The sequence below is a fragment of the Corvus hawaiiensis genome, chromosome 7 (assembly GCF_020740725.1).
Source record: "Corvus hawaiiensis isolate bCorHaw1 chromosome 7, bCorHaw1.pri.cur, whole genome shotgun sequence".
Lineage (NCBI taxonomy): Eukaryota > Metazoa > Chordata > Aves > Passeriformes > Corvidae > Corvus > Corvus hawaiiensis.
Window position 1 is genome coordinate 5,417,277 of NC_063219.1, and position 18,348 is coordinate 5,435,624.

The following is an 18,348-nucleotide window of genomic DNA, read 5'->3' on the forward strand; positions in this document are numbered from 1 at the left end:
AGCTTGAGAATCTTTTCAAATATGTATGAATGGACATGCTGACCTAGAAAACGGTAACAGGTAGATGTTGAAGGAATTTAATGGTGACCACTGCTGTAATTTAAGAACAGTGACAATACGAGTGTCTTGTGAACAACTTGATCCGTTCTGTTGCACAGATGTGTGATGAATCTGTCACCTAAGTAAGCATTAAGAGCTAAATGCAGCTCATGAATTTCACAATATTTTGTTACCAGTGTGTCCTACAATTGTTAACTTGAAGTTTACAAGGGAAAACATAGTAAAATAAACGTTAGAGAATTAGCATATATCATGCTTCCTCTCCATTGCTTTAAGGCACTGCTGTCTAAGCTTTTCAGTTTTGTTTACTCTGGCATGTTCAAAGACATGAATGACTCCTAAGTGTTTTTTGATGGTGTTCAGCTTTTTTTCCTATCTTCCTTACTGAGCATTCCATTACTTTTTTCCCCCTCTGTGCGTCGTGGATAGTTAATGTTAGAATGAGACCATGAATATTTTAAATGCTACCTAAGTTGTTTTTTCTTGCTTCAATAGTAGTTATTTTGAGAGGGGAAAATACAGAGGGGCATTTCAATATTTGAATTTAAGTCCCAAGCACAATTTCTTTGTGCACTTAAAAAAAAGCAACCCAAAGTGCATTTGTTCTGTCTACATTATATGTATAGTATACAGAAGTATATCTTTGTAAGGTATCTGATATCTGAAATGGCATTTTAAATAGATTATTTTCATTGTGGTACTATGAAATGTTTAAGCTAGGTAAACAAGACAGAATTTCTGTATATTCTCATAATGGTTTATGATCTTGTATTTTGATTGTTAGCTTTGGATTTTGAAATATTTTGCTTCTATTCAGTTTTCATAGAGAGAAATTCTGTATGTCACCAACTGTTGCCTTTTTTGTCAACTAATCTTAGGCTAATGTGTGATGATGCTGCTATTTTTGTAGGCACAAGGTTTTACTGTGAATTGACATGAGTACACCATCACCTTCTGCTCACTTGCCAAAGGGAGAGTGCAAGAGAAGCTCTTCTTACCTTAGAGCAATAACTGGATTTATATACCAGCATGAAAGGTTTACTAGTCTGCTCATCATATTAAAGACTTAGTAACTAAATCATTAGAAGTAATAGCATGGCAGCGGCTCCTTTTTATTCTCCTAGATAACAGACTGGACATTTTGCAGCCCTACTCTGTGTCTTTAGGCAAGACTGAAATTAATATTCCTCCTTTCACAATAAAGACACTGACTTTGTTGGATTTTGCTTTATATTTCAATTTGGTCAAACCTTTTACATTCTAATCTACCTGCAACTAAAAGGAAATATTTCAAGATTACTTCTGTAATTAAAGAACTTTATTATTTTTGTTTTTAGAAAACATTAGTCCAGAAGAAGAATATAAAATTGCTTGCCTTCTAATGGTCTTCGTGGCTGTCTCCTTGCCAACTTTGGCTAGTAGTGTGATGTCTCAGTATAGCCCCGCCATCGAAGGTAATGTAGTCACCTCAGTATTTGCTGGGAATGCTGTCTTCACAATAGTTCTTGTAGTGTCTTGAATACATTCACCTTTAATATTTAATTACATTTTATAGTGAGCAGATTTAAAAATTAGCCTTAATTCAGGCAAGTTCTTCTGAAAGTACTGTAAAAAGCATTTACATAACTCTTATCTGAGAGAACTTTCTATGAAAAATTAGTTTGGTACTTGCAATTTTCAGAAAAGTTCAGACACTGCAGGGGGCAGTCTTGTCCTAACGTAAGTGTTGGAGCACACGTTCTGCATTAATTAGTGTGACACTTATTATCTAATATAATATATTCTCGTAAGTATTAATATTTTAGTAATCTTTACATTGGCCTTGGGCCAGTCATACAAGGTGTCTTTATTTAATATGTTGTTCATATTGGCAAGCATAGAGTTTTGAAAACAGAATCCGGAAGGTGTAAGTGGTGAACAGAATTCTTTCCTACACAATAGTTCAACTTCCTTATTTTAAAAAAATAATCTTTGCCTCATTAAAATTCTTTGCAGGTAATCCACAGAAGTTTTCTTTCTCTTTTTAAGTTGAAAAAAGACAGTGCTGTTCCAATACATACAAAAGTCACCTTTTGGCTGTTGAAGCTATTTCCTTTGTAATGTATAACATGACTCACATAAAAGACCATGTTTATACTGCTTCCATTCAGTGGGATGCTTGTTTTCTCTAACTAGTTTTTAAAGTTGCATTATTTTTAATCTGCTCAAAATTGTAACACACAAATTAAGTGTAAACTGGCTTTTGAAAATTTTAAGTACCAGGAAAATACCAAAAATTTTGAAAGCTTTGTGTATCACTCAATGTAGTATGCAAATCACGTTTTTTAGAGACCCAGGACTGTTGTTTTACATGGGATTAATCAGTCTTTTCTTCAGTTTTGAATGATTAGGGATCTGTTTACTCTAGTTTCATTTTAAAACAGATAGTGTAGACTTCTCCAGTTGTGAAAAATGTTATATAAATCTGATGTATGAGTAGAACTTGAATATTGATTTGAAAAGTTAAGAATTTTCAAGGTAAAAGCTTTTTCTCATGAATGGGGATAACAATCTGTAACTTACAGAGTTGTTTCCTGTTATTTGTGCTCTCGTAGTATTTCTATTGCTCTTTGCAAGCTTTTTCCAAGTCATGATGCTTGAATAAAAATCTTGGAATATAGGCAAGAGCAGGGAATATCTAATGTGATTGGTGAGGGGCACGGGTAGAAACTTCCTTGTTTGACGACAATCAGGTTGACTGTCTTTACTCAGTCCAAATGAACTTGTTTATGTGTATGTAAGATCACATCTCTTAAAAATTACCTAGTTACAGTTTTGTAGAAGAAATCCTCTGGAAGCACTTTCTGCTACCATTTTCTCCTTCAAAGGATCTTACCATCTGTAGAGTCTCAAAATCTGTATGGCTTGCCAGGGGGGCAGTACTGAAAGTTTTACTGGTGATCATATTTTCACATTTACCCCTCTTCAGATTAATTGCTAAGAATATGTCAGGCTAGCTAGAGGTTCTCCAGCAGGTTAGAGCTCAGGTGGGTTTGCCTTCCTCAAACTTCGTCTCTTCCTGAGACCCTCTTAGTCATTGTTTTTAGCAGGCTGAAACAACAGTTAATTATTTTCTGCCTGTTTTATATCATGTAGCTTAAATGTTCCAGTTTATGTCGTTTCATTTACATTAAATAACTCTTCTGATGAAGTCAGGCAAAGCCTTGTTTCAAAGTGAGTCCTTAAAGTACGGTTAATAGATGACATGAAACTGTGACTGGAGAGAAGTTACATCTTGAGCTCAAATAAGCCCATATTGGGAATTGCTACTGGTTCTGTGAGACATGGCCTATGTATTACATAATTCTTTACTGAGTGGGCTCTTTTATTGAGAGAAAATCTAGCAAAAGGTATACATAAAATATGTTTGCTCCTCAAAAATAACTGAACAAACAGAATAGACCTTGTCATTCCTGCCTTCCTTGCATAATACTACTTTTTCTTGTGTTCTGCCCTTATTGTAGAACATCTGGCTTGAAACACTTAATATAAATGGTATTTCCAGAATGTGAACTTAATAAATTCTGCTTTATGAAGTAAATTCCCTAGACAAATCCTGAATTAATCCATCAACAAGTCACAGATTTTAAGGAGTTTCAGCTTTCTAGTCTGGCAAGACATATCTCCCAAATACAGACAGTGCTTGGACAGCTGTAGTAATGTCTGCATTCCCTCTGCCTACTTCAAGATCAAGTCTGTTTCTTACACTAGTTCCAGATCAAAGTCTAACAGACCTTTACTTTTGTTTCCAGTACAGAATCTGAACTGCTAGTAAAATACCAGGCTAGAGGTCTAATTTGTCAACTAGAGGATAGAATAGAACCTGCAAGTCTGCAAGAGCCATAGTTCTTTTCTAAATACTTGAAAGCAGTTGGAAGACAGCAGTTCCTTTGCTGAATTCCCTTGTTGATGCTTTTTCTACAGCCTGAGACATAAAAATGAAGTCACTTGAATAAAACGAGCCTCTTCAGAGACAAATTCAAATTTGAATCAGAATTAAGCAGAACAGATTTTCTTGACTGATATTCATGTAAAAATAGGAGACAAAGTTGGAGTATCAAATCTGGGGGCCCTGCTGATGGAGATCCACAGGGATCTTCACTAGGACCTACTAGTCAGCATATTCACAGACCACCTGGATGGGGGGCCTGAAGAGTGAGGTGAGAAAATTTATATATCATGCGAAGTTGTTGAGGGTATTAGAGGAGTGAAGAGCTGCAGAGAGGTATGATACTGAGTAAACGGGGAAAAAAATGACAGCTAAAATTAATTTTAAGTAACAACAGGGATATGCATGGAGAAAAAATGGATTTTTCTCATGTGGAGTGATGGGGTCCAGCTGACCTCACTATTCAAGCATGAACTTGGAGTTATGATAAATGGCTGAATGAAAAGATGAGCTCAGTTCTCAACAATGGTCAAAAAATAAGTTAAGAATCAGCGTGTTTGCATACTTGAGTACTTGTTAACTCCTTCAAAGACCTTTTCATGTGCTCACACTTGCCCAAGATACTTGCCCAAATGTATATTAATTTTGTTGTAAAGTGGTATATTTAACTTAGTTTGCCTGGAAGAAATATCAGGCTTACTGAGGAGCAGTTCTCCCTTTGAAAACTGGTGTCATTTAACCACCTTCTAGGGCTCTGAAGCCTGGGTGAATTTTGGGCAAGATGTTACATATGAAAATCAGAAATGGAACACCTTTGTTCTTGAGCAGCTCTAGATCTCTTTGAGGATTACTGTGTAAGCATGAGATGTTCATTTAGACAGAGGGAAAGAAATGGTCAATTGACTTGTGAAAATCTAGTCTTTTTGGCCTAGTCAAGTGTTAACACTCTGAAGTTTTGTAGACTATATATATCCCATTATCCAATATATCCATTATTTCTAAAAGTATCTTTCTCAGGTTGTTGTGATCATTAGGATTTGGAAGGGACATCTGTACTTCTGGTGGCTTTCCTGATAGCAAGTTCAGTGTGGAAGAGTACCTTACTCCCATTGTGTAAGATGCTAAAAGTTGTTCTTTCATTGTCACAAGTGTCTTTAATCTTTGGTGATATTTTCCAAAGAATACTGTCTTTTCCAACATGGTGCTGAGGTGATTTGAGTATGTTTTTGTTTAGGGCATTGCAACAACATTCATTGCTTGGCAAAAGCTATCAATCAGATTGCTGCGGCTTTATTTACCATCCACAAGGGAAGCATTGAAGACCGTCTTAAAGAATTTTTGGCTGTATGTATAACTTTATTGCTACTTTTTAAGATGTAGTGTTGATTCGGGATGCAATGCAATTGATTTCATAGAAATCTGCTTTTGATGCACAAGAGAGAAGCGTATTTTCTATATGCTTCTATATACAAGTCCAGACATAGATTAAACTTTGCAGTAGTTCTTTATAGACACTTTTGTGGGAGGTTGGAAAGTTAGAGGAGTAAATCAGTGCAAGTGTCATAACTTTTTTCAGTATAATCTCTAGTATTTTAGCACATACCATTTCTCATGTTGTGTGGCCTGTGACTGGAATAAAAAAAATTGCAGTGCATATAAAATCAAAATTCTGTCTAGCTGACTTTTTCCCATGATGTGGTGGATACTTTAGCTAGTTACTTTCTTTGAAAAAGTAAAATAAACTTCAGAGTGGCTTTTGTGTTGTACCTTTTGACATGCCTGCCCTTCTTAAACAGCCAGGTAGCAGCATGTTACAGGGCTAGTTGGGAAGATGAAATTTTTTATGCCTCAGAGGAGATTGATGATGAAAGCTACTTGTAATCTTTAGTGATGCTTAGAAAAAAAATCAGAAGTCTTTAGGTCATGATGATGTGTTTTAAGTACATTTTGGTGTGCTGCTTGCGTAGAAATAAAATTTTTTAAATGGCTCTTAATTAGCCAGTACTTGAAGGAAACTAAAGGCTAAAACAGCAGCATCACTTTAATTTTTAAAAATTACTGTTGATTTTGAGTGAATTTTGATTTTTCTGTTTGGCATTAAAATGTGTGGAGAAAAAGCCCCTCCCTCTTTATTTTAGGTAACTTTGTATGACTAGAAGTTCACATAAACAATTTTTCTTTTTTTTTTTTTTTTTCCTTAAAAGAATCTTTCACTTGTGGAAATTCATTGCATTTTGTAAAACAGAAAAAACCCTATGGCCATTGACCTTGTCTAATGCAACTGTTGGCTGTAAAACATGAAAGAGAAATGGTTGTATCAAGTTGCATACATTTGACAAGTGAAGGAAACCAGTATAGTTTCATATGATAAAAACACTTTTGGTATGAGGTTTGCATTCTTTCAGTGTTACAGACTGCTTTCCAACCACTGCTTTTACTGCACAGACTATGACTTGATGGTTCAGATATTTTGTTAATCTTTCTATTTTAACACTTACTGTTAGTCTGAAAGAAAAACATTTCTCTTGAGAAAAAAATTGCTGCTGAAGATGATCTGCTTTCCTGTCCAAGCTAATTAAATATGAAAGGAACTTAGGAGGTTCTTTAATGCTGATGAGTGTGTACTATGTATCTTTTGAAGTATGCATATTGATTTCATATTAAAAATTGATTCATGACAGTTTTTTCAAGAGGAGTGTTGAGTTAGATTTTTGAAGTTAGTATTTTAATTTAAAATCCTTTTCTGGTAAACATGGTTTAGGCATGTTGCCATTGCTTGATGTGAGGGCCTAAATGATGATTGTACATCTGAAAGTTGGAAGGGGTTTTTTTTCAAATTTCTGTTAGGCATGAAAACACGGTGTATCAAGACATCTACAAATTAAGCATTTTACTGTATTCTGTGATCCTGAGCTTGTAAATACCTAAGTGCATCTTAGAAGTTTCTAGGGTTGCTTATGGTGATGCCTTTTTCAACCTAGAAATGAAACAACATACTCGAGATAATATTAGTATGGGAGGTAATATAAAAGTGGATCTTTATTGGAGCCCCAGGGACAGTTATGGAAGAATGTCCACAAAAGCCCACCCACATGGGGTGAATACAGTTATTATAAGTTTAGCAAATTAGCATGAGTGACAAAAAGCACCAATTAAGAGGACAAGTGATGATGCAATTCCCCTCCCCACCTTCCCCCCCCGTCAGGCCCCTTCTCCAGAGCCCCCCCCCCCCTTGGTACTAGCTGTACTTTGTTTATAAAAATGTATCTCGAAGAGTTGTTCTCAACCTTGGTAGCCAGGAAGAATCACGATAGCACAGGGGCCTTGTACCCCCTGGGGCTTGGAGCTCTGGAATATGTGTTGGCTTTCTGCCTAGGGAAAAGGCATGGAAAAGTACTGGGAAAACTAGGCACTAATACAATGGGCTAAAGAGCTCCAAATGTATGTATAAAAATACAGAGAATACATAGAAGAAAACCAGACAAAAATCAATAGGCATAATTTCCTCCCTTTTTAGAGACTAACAAGACTTTACCTTGTCTAGTCTCTACTCCATATTTAATCACACCACCGGTTTACACAACCGTCTATCATACAGATGCCAGCTGTAATTACAGCTACTATGAATATTTTTTATCCAGGCACGGTTTGGTAACCATGAAGTGAGTGTGTACGGAAGGTATATTGATAAAATATTTTTAATTTGCAGTTCGGATGACATTTCTTCAATTAAAAACATAGCTTAGGAAGTAAAACTTCTTCTGTTACAAAATGGGTAAAATTTCAAATGATAAAAATTTCAATCACTTTAAACCTTACAAAAATGCAGTAAGTTGAAATGTATATTGGGAAGGACAGAGAAGTGAGATCTTGATCCCCTGGGAGTTCTGTCACTGATTTCAGGAGACTTTATAAATTGTCAACCAATGATTACAACAAAAAGTTCTCTGCAATAAATTAATTCATTTTTTATATTAAAATAGCATATGTCATTTATTAAACACTACTAGGAATAAGCCAATATGGCACATTGAGACTAAAGCCCAGTGGTTCGTGTGCTCAGGATTACTTGCTTTCCTTTGTCATTATTAGTACAATACAGAGTCCATTGGCTTTGTGTAACAAAATAGCAGCAGCTCATCAATGCTTTATTTATTCCTTTGAAATGCTCATTTTATGTAGCTTGCATCGTCTAGTCTACTGAAGATTGGCCAGGAGACAGACAAAACTACTACAAGAAACCGAGAATCTGTTTACCTACTACTAGACATGGTGAGCATTTGTGTGTTTTATTTGTGCTACTGACTTAAGGAATAGGCTCCACACTGCGTCGTTCAGCCAAGGATTTTTGGGTCTCACCTTGAGTGTTGTAGCTCACAAACCAGTGGAAATAATTTTTTATTTTGTTCTTCCTGGCATTCTAATGTCAGTATTTTTTTTCATTCCCCCAGCATGCACACATTTTTGCCATCATCTTTTTATTGCTTAGAACATTGTATCACGCTTTCAGATAATTTTCATTGTTCACTTGGTACATACAATATTGAAACGAAATGTCACATTTAAGAAGCAGTGTTCGGAGTGTGTAGGAGAAAATCCTCTCTGCTCAGAGGATTTCCTCTCAGTATTCAGTATCTTTTGGAAGATGACTATTTATATAGGAAAGCGAAATACTTGCTTTGAGAAGCAGTGTGTTTAAATGTAGGGGAGAAATACTACTATAAACTTGGTGCAATTTATTTTTGCTGTGAAATATGTGAGTGGTGGTGTGATGCAGGCCGGAAGGATCTACGTGAAATAGATTATCAGTAGCATGCAGTAGAAGATGCTCTGCAAAACCTTGTGTTTCTGGTATTTTTCAGATTGTGCAGGAGTCTCCATTCCTGACAATGGATCTCTTGGAGTCTTGTTTTCCTTACGTCTTGCTGAGAAATGCATACCATGCTGTCTACAAACAAAGTGTTACATCTTCTGCCTAAGTATCTGCTTACTGGAGATAAGACATAGCACGCATCTGTGTGGCCTCAGTTTAATCCGTAAACTGTGGAGCTATTTTACTTTATGGCCTGACAAACAGTTTTGTGAATTATAAACTTTTTCCATAAAGTTGTATTCCTAAACAGTGGTTTCTTAATATGGTTGTACTACAATATAAGCTTGGTTGATTTTAGGTTGCACATTCATCATTCATTGAAAAATTTTTTCCTCATTCCTTTCTTTTTTTTTTTAACTTCAGAGCATCAGTTGTGTTTTAAAAATACTACTTCTGCTATATGTTTTTTGATATTGATCATGCAAAACAAAAATTGCTTGTTTATTTCCCAGAAGAAAAATGTATGTAGTGATTATTTTAGATAGAGTAGTTTTCATCTGTGTGTAAATTATTTCATATAGGGAGAGTTATAAACTTGTACCTATTCTTATTGAAAACAAATATTGGATGTGCATTTCTGTGAAGTAATTGCAGCATTTCTAGTTTTATTTTGAAGCATTCACTGATCTACATACTATGACACTATCTAACATTAAAAATGTTGTAGGACTGCTTATCCTACAGACAGCAATCCTCTCCCAATACTCTTAAACAACTGCAAGTGGTGGTGTTTGTATAAAGCATAGTGGAAATTTTTTTAAACTAACTTCTGTGGTGCCCTGTTGGCATTAACACTACCATTGTACCCTGCTGTATAATAAACATTCTTACACATTTATCACATGTTGATAGAATGTTAGCCCTTAACCACTTTTTATATGTTTTAAATTTTTGAAATTCAAGTGTACCTCCCATAACATACAATAAACACTAGACTGTATTATCTGTAGGTGAATTATTTTTAATATAAATGTTATCCTAGTATTTTAAGGTTTAACTGTGCTGTTGTGCATTGATTTAAATCTCACAGTTCATTAAATATCAATCCTTAGAGCTTTTATGTGAAGACTTCTTTTAATCCTTCAACTTTTGGCTTTTGCAATAGTGAATCTTGTAAAAAGTTGGAAGAAGGAATTAAAAGCAATGTTAAAAGTGTCAGTTTAGTGCCATTATCCTTTAAATCTTATTTTTTCATAATAAAGCAAGAAAAGCATTTATATAGCATGTAGTGATCCCAGTTGTACCCATAGAAATAAGTGTATTGTTAAAGTATGAAACTTGAAATAATCCTAGAACAGGCGAATGTTGCTAAAACCATAACATCAGGCATGACGGAGAAAGATGTATAATAGTCCCTCTTTTATCAGTCATGCAAATTGGCCTTGCAGGATAGCATGGGCTCATTTAGTCTGAAAGCTGACCAGATGGTTGTGCCCTGTAATCCCCGATGTATAAAAGCTGTGTGTTCCTCAACAGGCTCTGGACATTGTATAGAGCCCCTGTTCTTGGTGCAACTTCTGTGCATGCTGGTAACTTTTTCTATTATGAAAGAGCTGTTGTGTGCTCAGTTACAATAGCTTCCTCTGTCCAGAGGAAAAAAGTATTGGAATAAAATTGTCCTAAGGAAGTAAGACAGTACATCTATATTTTTCCTAATTGTGCAATTTATGTTATAACTGTGGGAGTGTTTTTAAATTGATAAGTTAGTACCATACTGAAGAAGTTTGTTCATAAAGTAATTAGGTTGAATGCAAGACATAAGAGTTCTAGTCTGTAATATTTATTATCTAATACATTCAAATGTTCTGATTTCAGTTAAGATTTTGATTATGATGTAGCCTTTTGTGGGAAAACAATGCCTATTTTCAGGATGGATTCTTGAAAAACTCCAGTTTAAGAAATAACCTATTTTGTGTCTTTAATCTTTTTAAATACAAAACAATTGTATGTGTCCATTTGTCTCAGATCCTAGATTTCCACTGTCTGTGGTGTTAGTGAACCAAACCTAGAAAATAGGTAATCACTGACAAATAGGTAATGAGTGCAGTATCTCTGCAAGAAGCTGGTTCTGACACAGTTGGATTAGATTTAGACATGAACCTTTTAGACTTGGTAGTTTCTGTGGGAGCCCTTACATGTGGTGTCTGGCACACAAATCCCTGAGGTGATACCTTTTTAACTACACTACTGCTTTTTAACTACTTCCTGCAAGAACTTGGGCAAGCTCAGAACAAACCACAGAAGGGGAAAGTTGGAGAAGAATCATGTGGACTCATCATCCATGTGTTGATTGGGTTTGGGCAAGGCTGGAAGGGTTTCTTTGCTTTGTCTTGCTGCATTTCTGTTGTTCCTGGTTTCAGCTGAGCTACCACAGAACTATTTAGGGTTCAGCCTGCTCATGGAAGGCAGAGCACATCAGGCCTAGTCCTCGAGGCAACCTGTGTCCATGCACTACACAAACTATCAAAAGCCTGGTGAACCAAGTTTGTTGGGAAGGAACATAGAGAAAGAATTTTTCCTCTGGAGCCTGCAACACTTTGTCACAACTTAGTAAGTTCGGCTCTGGCTACTGTATATCAAGACATCTCAGGTGGCCTTTTGTGCATTTCCAGATGTGTTTGTAATTCCTGGAGCACGAAGCGCAGATGGCTGGGCTGAGCTGGCCCCATATGGAGCCAGTTTGGATCAAATGTCTAGTTCACAGGGGAGGGTTTTGCCTCATCTGAGAAACAGTGCAGAAGAAGAATGTCCATCCCGTTGCTGCCCAGAGAACTATTTTTATAGTTTAAAAGACCTGTGTGCCAGGACAAAAGATTACCATTGAAAGCAAGGGCTACTCCTAAACCTTTTTTTGCTGTAGCAATTTGTTTTCTATATAGGAAAAGGAATTGGTAACACTTGGACTGTGCCACTTTTGTTGCACTGGAGAAAGGCATTCTCCCCAGCAAATGTTGGAACGAGGCCAGTGATTTGAGGAAAGATACAAGTCTTCTTCAGCAGGTCGTCATGGGCTTTCACTGACTTCAGAGCTTATTCATTCCAGATTCAAGAACTTCGGACCATAAGTAAATATGCTTGGCCTCTAAACTGTATTTTTTCCAAAAGCTTCCCTTGTCCTAGGATTCAGCATTGTGACTCATACTAAAAGTGAACCCTCAGTTACGTACTAGTAACTTATAAATTCTTAAAGTTCGGGTATGTCTGAACTAATGCTGTAATTTTTTTTTTTTTTTTTGTGAATGACTCCTTCAAGCTGAATGAAACTCACAGCTAGGGGTTTACGTGTAGCAAGTCATCCTGTTCAATCAGTGAAAGAGATTTTTTAGACATAGACTTCAAATTGGTCTCACATCCAAATTCAAGCATCCTTTAAAACCATAGTGCATTTTGGATTCAGCAGAAGTAATTTATTGCAGTTGTATTCACTACTAAATGGGGCTGATAAATTAAGGACTGGAAGAATGCAGGGAATTGCTTCCATTTCAGTCCTTGTGGTTAGCCCTGAAACATGGACACAGCTGGCTGTCCAGAGCAAGGTAATTGAAGTGGAAGCTACACACATAAATGATTTGGTTTCATGGACAAGAATGGTTTTCAGTGTTGTCAAATAACCAATTTTCAAAAATACTGAATTTCTACCTGTATTCTTCTGTAAGTACAATTTTAAAATTATTTTAATGGTAAAGCTAAATCTTCCCTTGAAGTGACAAAACATTTTTACTTTAATTGACCACTCCTTGTATGCTTTTGCTATTTGTCATGTTACAAAGTCTGTAAATATTTGTACTAACTCATAACAAAATCAAAATGTCCCCCTGACCTGTGTCCAAAACCATATTCATTTGCTATTAGTCATGCTTTTTCTAGCACTCCTGGGTCAAAATGACCTGTTCACTGGATATAGTGTCAATGTGTCTTACACAATTCAAGAAGAGAAATTGTGAGTATTAAATTCAGAATGAAAAGCCTCTATTGAGCTTTGCATGAAGTAAGGGTATTTTGAGTAATTTCTCGTGTAGACTTTAAGGTTGTTGCCCTGCTCGTGATCTTAGTAATCTTATGAAGTGCCTTCTCACAAAAAGTGAAGGTAAGCAATAAAAATTACACTGACACCTGTGTGAAGAGAGATGCAAGCTGCAAAGCTATTAGAGCTGTTTTAAACCCCAGTGCTCATGAATCCAGTTCATTTTTCACTAACCACATGCTTTGCTATCTTGTCAGTACTCACTCACGTGGCAACCAGGATATGGGAAAGACCATATCACAGGTTACGTGCAAACTCTTCTTGCTCTCTCTGCCCTTGTCATTAGCTTTTGAATCTGGCTGGATTTGAGGGAATCTCGATGGGCAGCCAGTGCAGAGAATGGAAGTCTTGTGTTTGGCAAAAGCAGTATTACTTCTCAATACAAATTCAACTATCATTTTAACAATAGCAAGGACACAATCTCAGCAACAGTGAAACCATTCCTTGCATAGTCACACAAAGGAAAGAGAAGTATCACAACAAATGCATTGTAAACTAAGATTATGCTAATTATGGTTATACAGAAGAGGCCTGAAAAGAAAAGGGAGGTAAGACGGGAAAGTGCTTATCACATAGCCATCAGAGAAGTTGGAAAAGACATTGCTCAGTGTCTCTGATTTCATTTTGTGACTCTGAAGTCATTTGACATTTTGTGGATCAAATCTATATTGTATCTCACAGACTTCAGAATTGCACTTAAAAATTTCAGCTGCTGTATCCTCTTTATTCCATACTGCACATGAAGCAAACTTATCCAGCCTTAGGACTGTTTGTAAATAAAGGATCCTTTAAAGTGTAAAACTTTGAGGCATCTTACCATGAACTTGTGTTTGCTAAGACCGAGTCAGCAGAACTAGATAGGACCATCTCTCTCATGCCTGCTTGTTATGAAACACTAAAGGTGGTATGTACTGTTTGGATTTAGTTCCATGTATGTCTAAACTGGAAGATGTCGGGAATGATGTTGAGTGTTACAGTGAGATCAGGTAAGTGAAAGAGTTCATCTCAGCCATTTCTTATTTTAGATAACAAATCACTTCAAAGGGCCAAGAAAATGAGCTGACCCTATGGCGCTTGCTTTAGAGGTAACTTTATTAGGGGAACAATTGCACCACTGTTTCCATAACAATTTTTGTTCGAGTGCTAAGAAAACACATGAACTTTTTTCTAGTAAAAACTCAAAAACTAGCAACAAGGAAGTTACAATAAATTTTAATTTTATCATATAATACTAACTGTTTTCTGGCTAATCCATGGTTCCGCAGGCACTGGTTGAAGGTGGTCACAGTCTTTTGCTAAGGGGTGTTGGGATCAGAGTTCATTTGTTTCAAATCTCTCTCCAAATGGTAGAAGTGAACATTGTGTTGTGGATTTTGTTGGCCGAGATGACACTTAGCACAGTTGCCATAGGTATCACATGCCTCTCGAGGAAGGTGCTGGAGCATTTAAAACCAACATCACATCAGAACTTCTCAAAATCCCAGTTACTAGCAGAAGATGCAAGCAGCAAAAGAGTAATTGCATATCAATATTGTAATTTTGCAGGTAGGAGATGGAGACAAAGAACTGCAATTTAAGGACACAGCCTATGGCATAACACTGAGGTGCCTGGGTCCCAGCTTCTAGATGTACATGCTATTAAGGTCTCAGTGACCTTAGTGTGCAGAGGAGAGGGAAATTAAAAGCAGTGATGACATCTGAGGGCCATTTTAAAATTATCGTGCTTGAACCAAGTGGGATGGAGCTGTGAGGGTAGTTTGCAGAAGTATTGGAGCTGAGATGCAAAGCAGATAAAAGCCCTGCTGCCTTCTTCCTAAGGAAAGCTCTCAATTAAAATGTCCCATGGTACTGGAAAATGGCCTTTTCTAAGCTCACATTCTAATTATTCCAGCTTGGTGACTGACAGCCCTGCAAACAGAGGATGGGCTCATTGGGTATTTCATTAGTCCTTAGTGAGCAGGTGAAATACACAAGCTTTTCTAAGTCACAAAACGTTGATCAAGTTTATTCCTGACCAGTTAAACTGGTAAATATTTGTGTGTATGCATATGAGCTACGTTGCTAAGACAGGATTTGTGTTTCCAATTTTAGTAAGCCTGTGGAGCCCTTCAGGGAGGGGGAAAAAGCAGCGTTGTTGTAAGAACAGTCTATAAAGGTGGGGACAAAAAAATCTAAACAACACACCCTACCCTGAGAAAAGCTTGTTGGAAGGTTAGTTTTATACTAAGGGAGGGACAGCAGAATGGCCACACTTAAAACCTATAAATAATTCATAGAAAAATGCCACTAGCTTTTCCCCTTGGTATTAGTTGAGCTATGGAAGTTTGTTGAGTAGAGAACTAAAGCAACTTTAAAACATTTAGTTCTCAACACTGTCACCCTATTATTTACTTTTTTAAAAAAATTCTTAATATCATCAGGATATAATTGGAGAAAAGTAAGCATAGTAATAATTTGCCGGCTTTGATTTTTATTCTACCACAACTAAAGTGTGTGTGGGATAAAGAACTGGAAGTCCCAGAGTTCCCAAAATATCCCTCAACTCACTGTTTTGGATGGGGTAGGGCTTCAGTATAGCCTGGTGCATACTTTGAAGGGACTGTAAATCATTAGACATGGTGAATGCTGTGGACTGCTGCAAAGGGCTAAAAGATCTGGTGGGCAAGGAAAGGCTTCTGCAGAAAAATAAGATTTTCTAGAGACTGGGCACTTATTTTAGACTAGGCTGTAGATTATGTTAATGTATAATGGCTTCACACTGAAATATTGTGACCAGCAGCTCTTCCTTAATTTTGGGGTATCTTTGTATTTTCTACCTTCATTGTTATCTCTCACAGAAGTAAAAATAAAGTGGCAAAACATGGAACACCCCGACAAAGTCACAGCAGCAGCTGCAGCCTCAGCAACTCTCCCCAGTTTTAAAGCTTTTCAGTAAATCAGAGATGGGATGAGAGAAACTCAGTTGTGAAGTTAAAAATAATCACTCAGGAGCTACGCATATGAAAAGCACTATCAGCTGTGCAAAGGTCTGACAGAGCATGGAGCAATTGAGGCATACAGGTAAGGCAACTGGGAACCTTAATCTGGGAGAATTAAAAACTTCTCTGTGTGTGGGTTAGCTTTTTAACATGAAATTTTTTTTACAGGGCTAGATTTCATAGTTTTCAGCATGCTGGAGCATCTGCTGTTTGTATGGCTCTGCAAGCGTGTTAAAAGCTCTCAGGACAGGTGATGCTTCTTCTCCCAAATTTGCTGAGGTTGCCCTTTGTGATCCTGCTGGTAATGGCTAAAAACATGAGTAAAAATACACAGAAACTGGGCTGGCCTCTATTTATAGGTATTACTTAATCCTTGGTGCATCAAACCCAATCAGCTCCCACTGAAATGAGCGGTGAGTCTGAGTTTCAGCACCTGGTGATATTAGGCTGGTACTGCAAAACACAGCTGTTTGTGTGGGGCTTATTTTCAGGCATGGGTGTGATTTGGTACTTAATACTGCTGAGCACTGCTAATAAATCTGGGTAAGCAGCAGCAGAGGCAGGCTCAGGCCATGCAACCAGAGAGACTGTAAATCTGAAATAGTAAATTTATGGTTTAATGAAATTAAATTCTGAGTGGTTATGGCCTTTAAGCTAGGCCTCTCAAGTTACTTCTGCAGGGGCCAGGCTAGAAATGCTGTGTAATGTGTAGAGTATTATAGAGCTCTGCGGGTTTGGGTTTTTTTGTCTTAAACGCTCCATCTGGAAGCAGTTATAACTTGGAGAGAGTTCAGTGGATGCAATTGTTTCTCTGTCGTGGTCCACAGTGGGAGAGAAGGATGTATTTTTCATTATCTGCGTGGTCATTGTAATTGACCCAGTTGCTATTGGGTATAGCAATTTGCCACATTAGAGTAACAAATTTAATGCATATTGAAATCGAATGTCTGCACATAATGCTACCACAGAGGCTGTCTCACAGTCATAAACACTTGAGCAGGAGTTTAAACCAAAAAAAAAGAAAAAAACTGTATGCTGGGAAGCAAAGCAGCCAAGCATCCTCCTTTGTGTCCCCTCCCAAGCAGCAGCAGGACAACCAGTGGAGAAACAACTGCCTTCAAGACACTAATTACATGTCAATCAGTACTGTTAAGTGACTGTAGATTGTTGTTCATCTTTGCCCTGGGGAATTGTTATATTAATACAGACTGATGAGGAACAGTGGAATTGAGTGAAAATGGAGTTACTTTGCTCTGAAACACATGCAAATGCTTTCCCAGTTTGAAGTCCCGGAGTTCAGGTACTGACCAACTAACTGTGCTTTTATTGCCTCTGAATTTAAGATGTGCTCTCCCAAAGAAATAATGGCAGTTGCATCCCTTGCTTTAAGTGACTGCACTCTTGATGTGTGCTAAACCAAGTGGTCAGGAAAGCTGTTGACATTGTAATTCAGCTACACAAGGAACAGGAGCATTTCTGTTCCACCAGAATTTCTTGGCTCACATCTGCACAATATTTTACAATGAAAATGATCTGGGAGGATTTGGGGGAAGGTTGCTAAGACACATCAGGAGGTCCAGCTTTCTGTCTTCTGCTGTAAGTCCCTTCAGCATGGCTGAGTGCTTTGAGAAGGACATACAACTCACAATAAATCTGGCAGTGTTTTCCCACAGAAACACTAATCCAAGTTCCAATGGCCAGGTGGAAAATCAGCACTGCAGGTAGCAAATTTCAGTATTCAGAAGCTGTAAACTCTGACATGGCCACAAAAATCTGGGAAAAGTCCTAAGCAGCAAACAAAATCACCCTGCAAAATAAGACTGCTATGGGAGAGTTATGTGCATATGTGTCTCTGTGGATAAATTGAAAGCCTGTAATACAGAATTGGCATAATTCTGTCTTTGAAATGCATGTCAGTTAGGCTTCTTGGTGTTTAAAGATAAAGCAGCGTGTTTTCCTAGTCATACTACTAATTTTACCCATAACATGGATGCAAAACACTGGGCAAATAGAGGGGTTTTGCTGCAAATTCAGGAACACTGGCAATTTGAGTAAATATTACTAGGAAAAAAATCTAGAAGGCATGCAGACCCCAAGAGCAAGGGATAGTTAATAATGAGCTGTCTAATAAAAACAGCCCCAAATATTGCAGTCTGAAAGACTGCATTAAAAGAACCTTTTCTTCTTTGCTACTTCCACACCATCCATGGAGAAGCCTAAAAGATTATTAAAATAAGTTAATATTCCCCTGTGTCTTATCTACCTGAGGGAGCTGTAACAAGATCCTGGCTGAAACAGGAAATATACAATAAATCCCATTTTTATGACTCTGTAAGTCAATGATTTTATAGTTTTAGTAACAGGCATGTAAGAAGTATTTTAGGGTTTGGTTTTCAGCGAGTTTCTTGGCTGTTTTTGGTTTGTGGTTTTGTGGTTGTTTTTCTAAGGCAGTGTATATAAGCAAATTAAATCACGTGTAATCCTG

The 18,348-nt window shown here is 37.2% G+C and overlaps 1 protein-coding gene across 4 annotated transcripts in view; it reads left to right on the plus strand.

Moving 5' to 3' along the window:
- The window catches only part of NCKAP1 (NCK associated protein 1), a 62,166-nt gene extending 51,674 nt beyond the window's left edge, over nt 1–10,492 (plus strand). For all 4 annotated transcript variants that reach the window (XM_048308619.1, XM_048308620.1, XM_048308621.1 and 1 more), the window contains 4 exons: nt 1,398–1,514; nt 5,223–5,332; nt 8,171–8,260; nt 8,851–10,492. In XM_048308619.1, the coding sequence (XP_048164576.1) occupies nt 1,398–1,514; nt 5,223–5,332; nt 8,171–8,260; nt 8,851–8,967 (434 nt within the window). In that variant the 3' untranslated portion in view covers nt 8,968–10,492. The remainder of the gene's footprint in view (nt 1–1,397; nt 1,515–5,222; nt 5,333–8,170; nt 8,261–8,850) is intronic.
- Nucleotides 10,493–18,348: the final 7,856 nt, after the last annotated feature.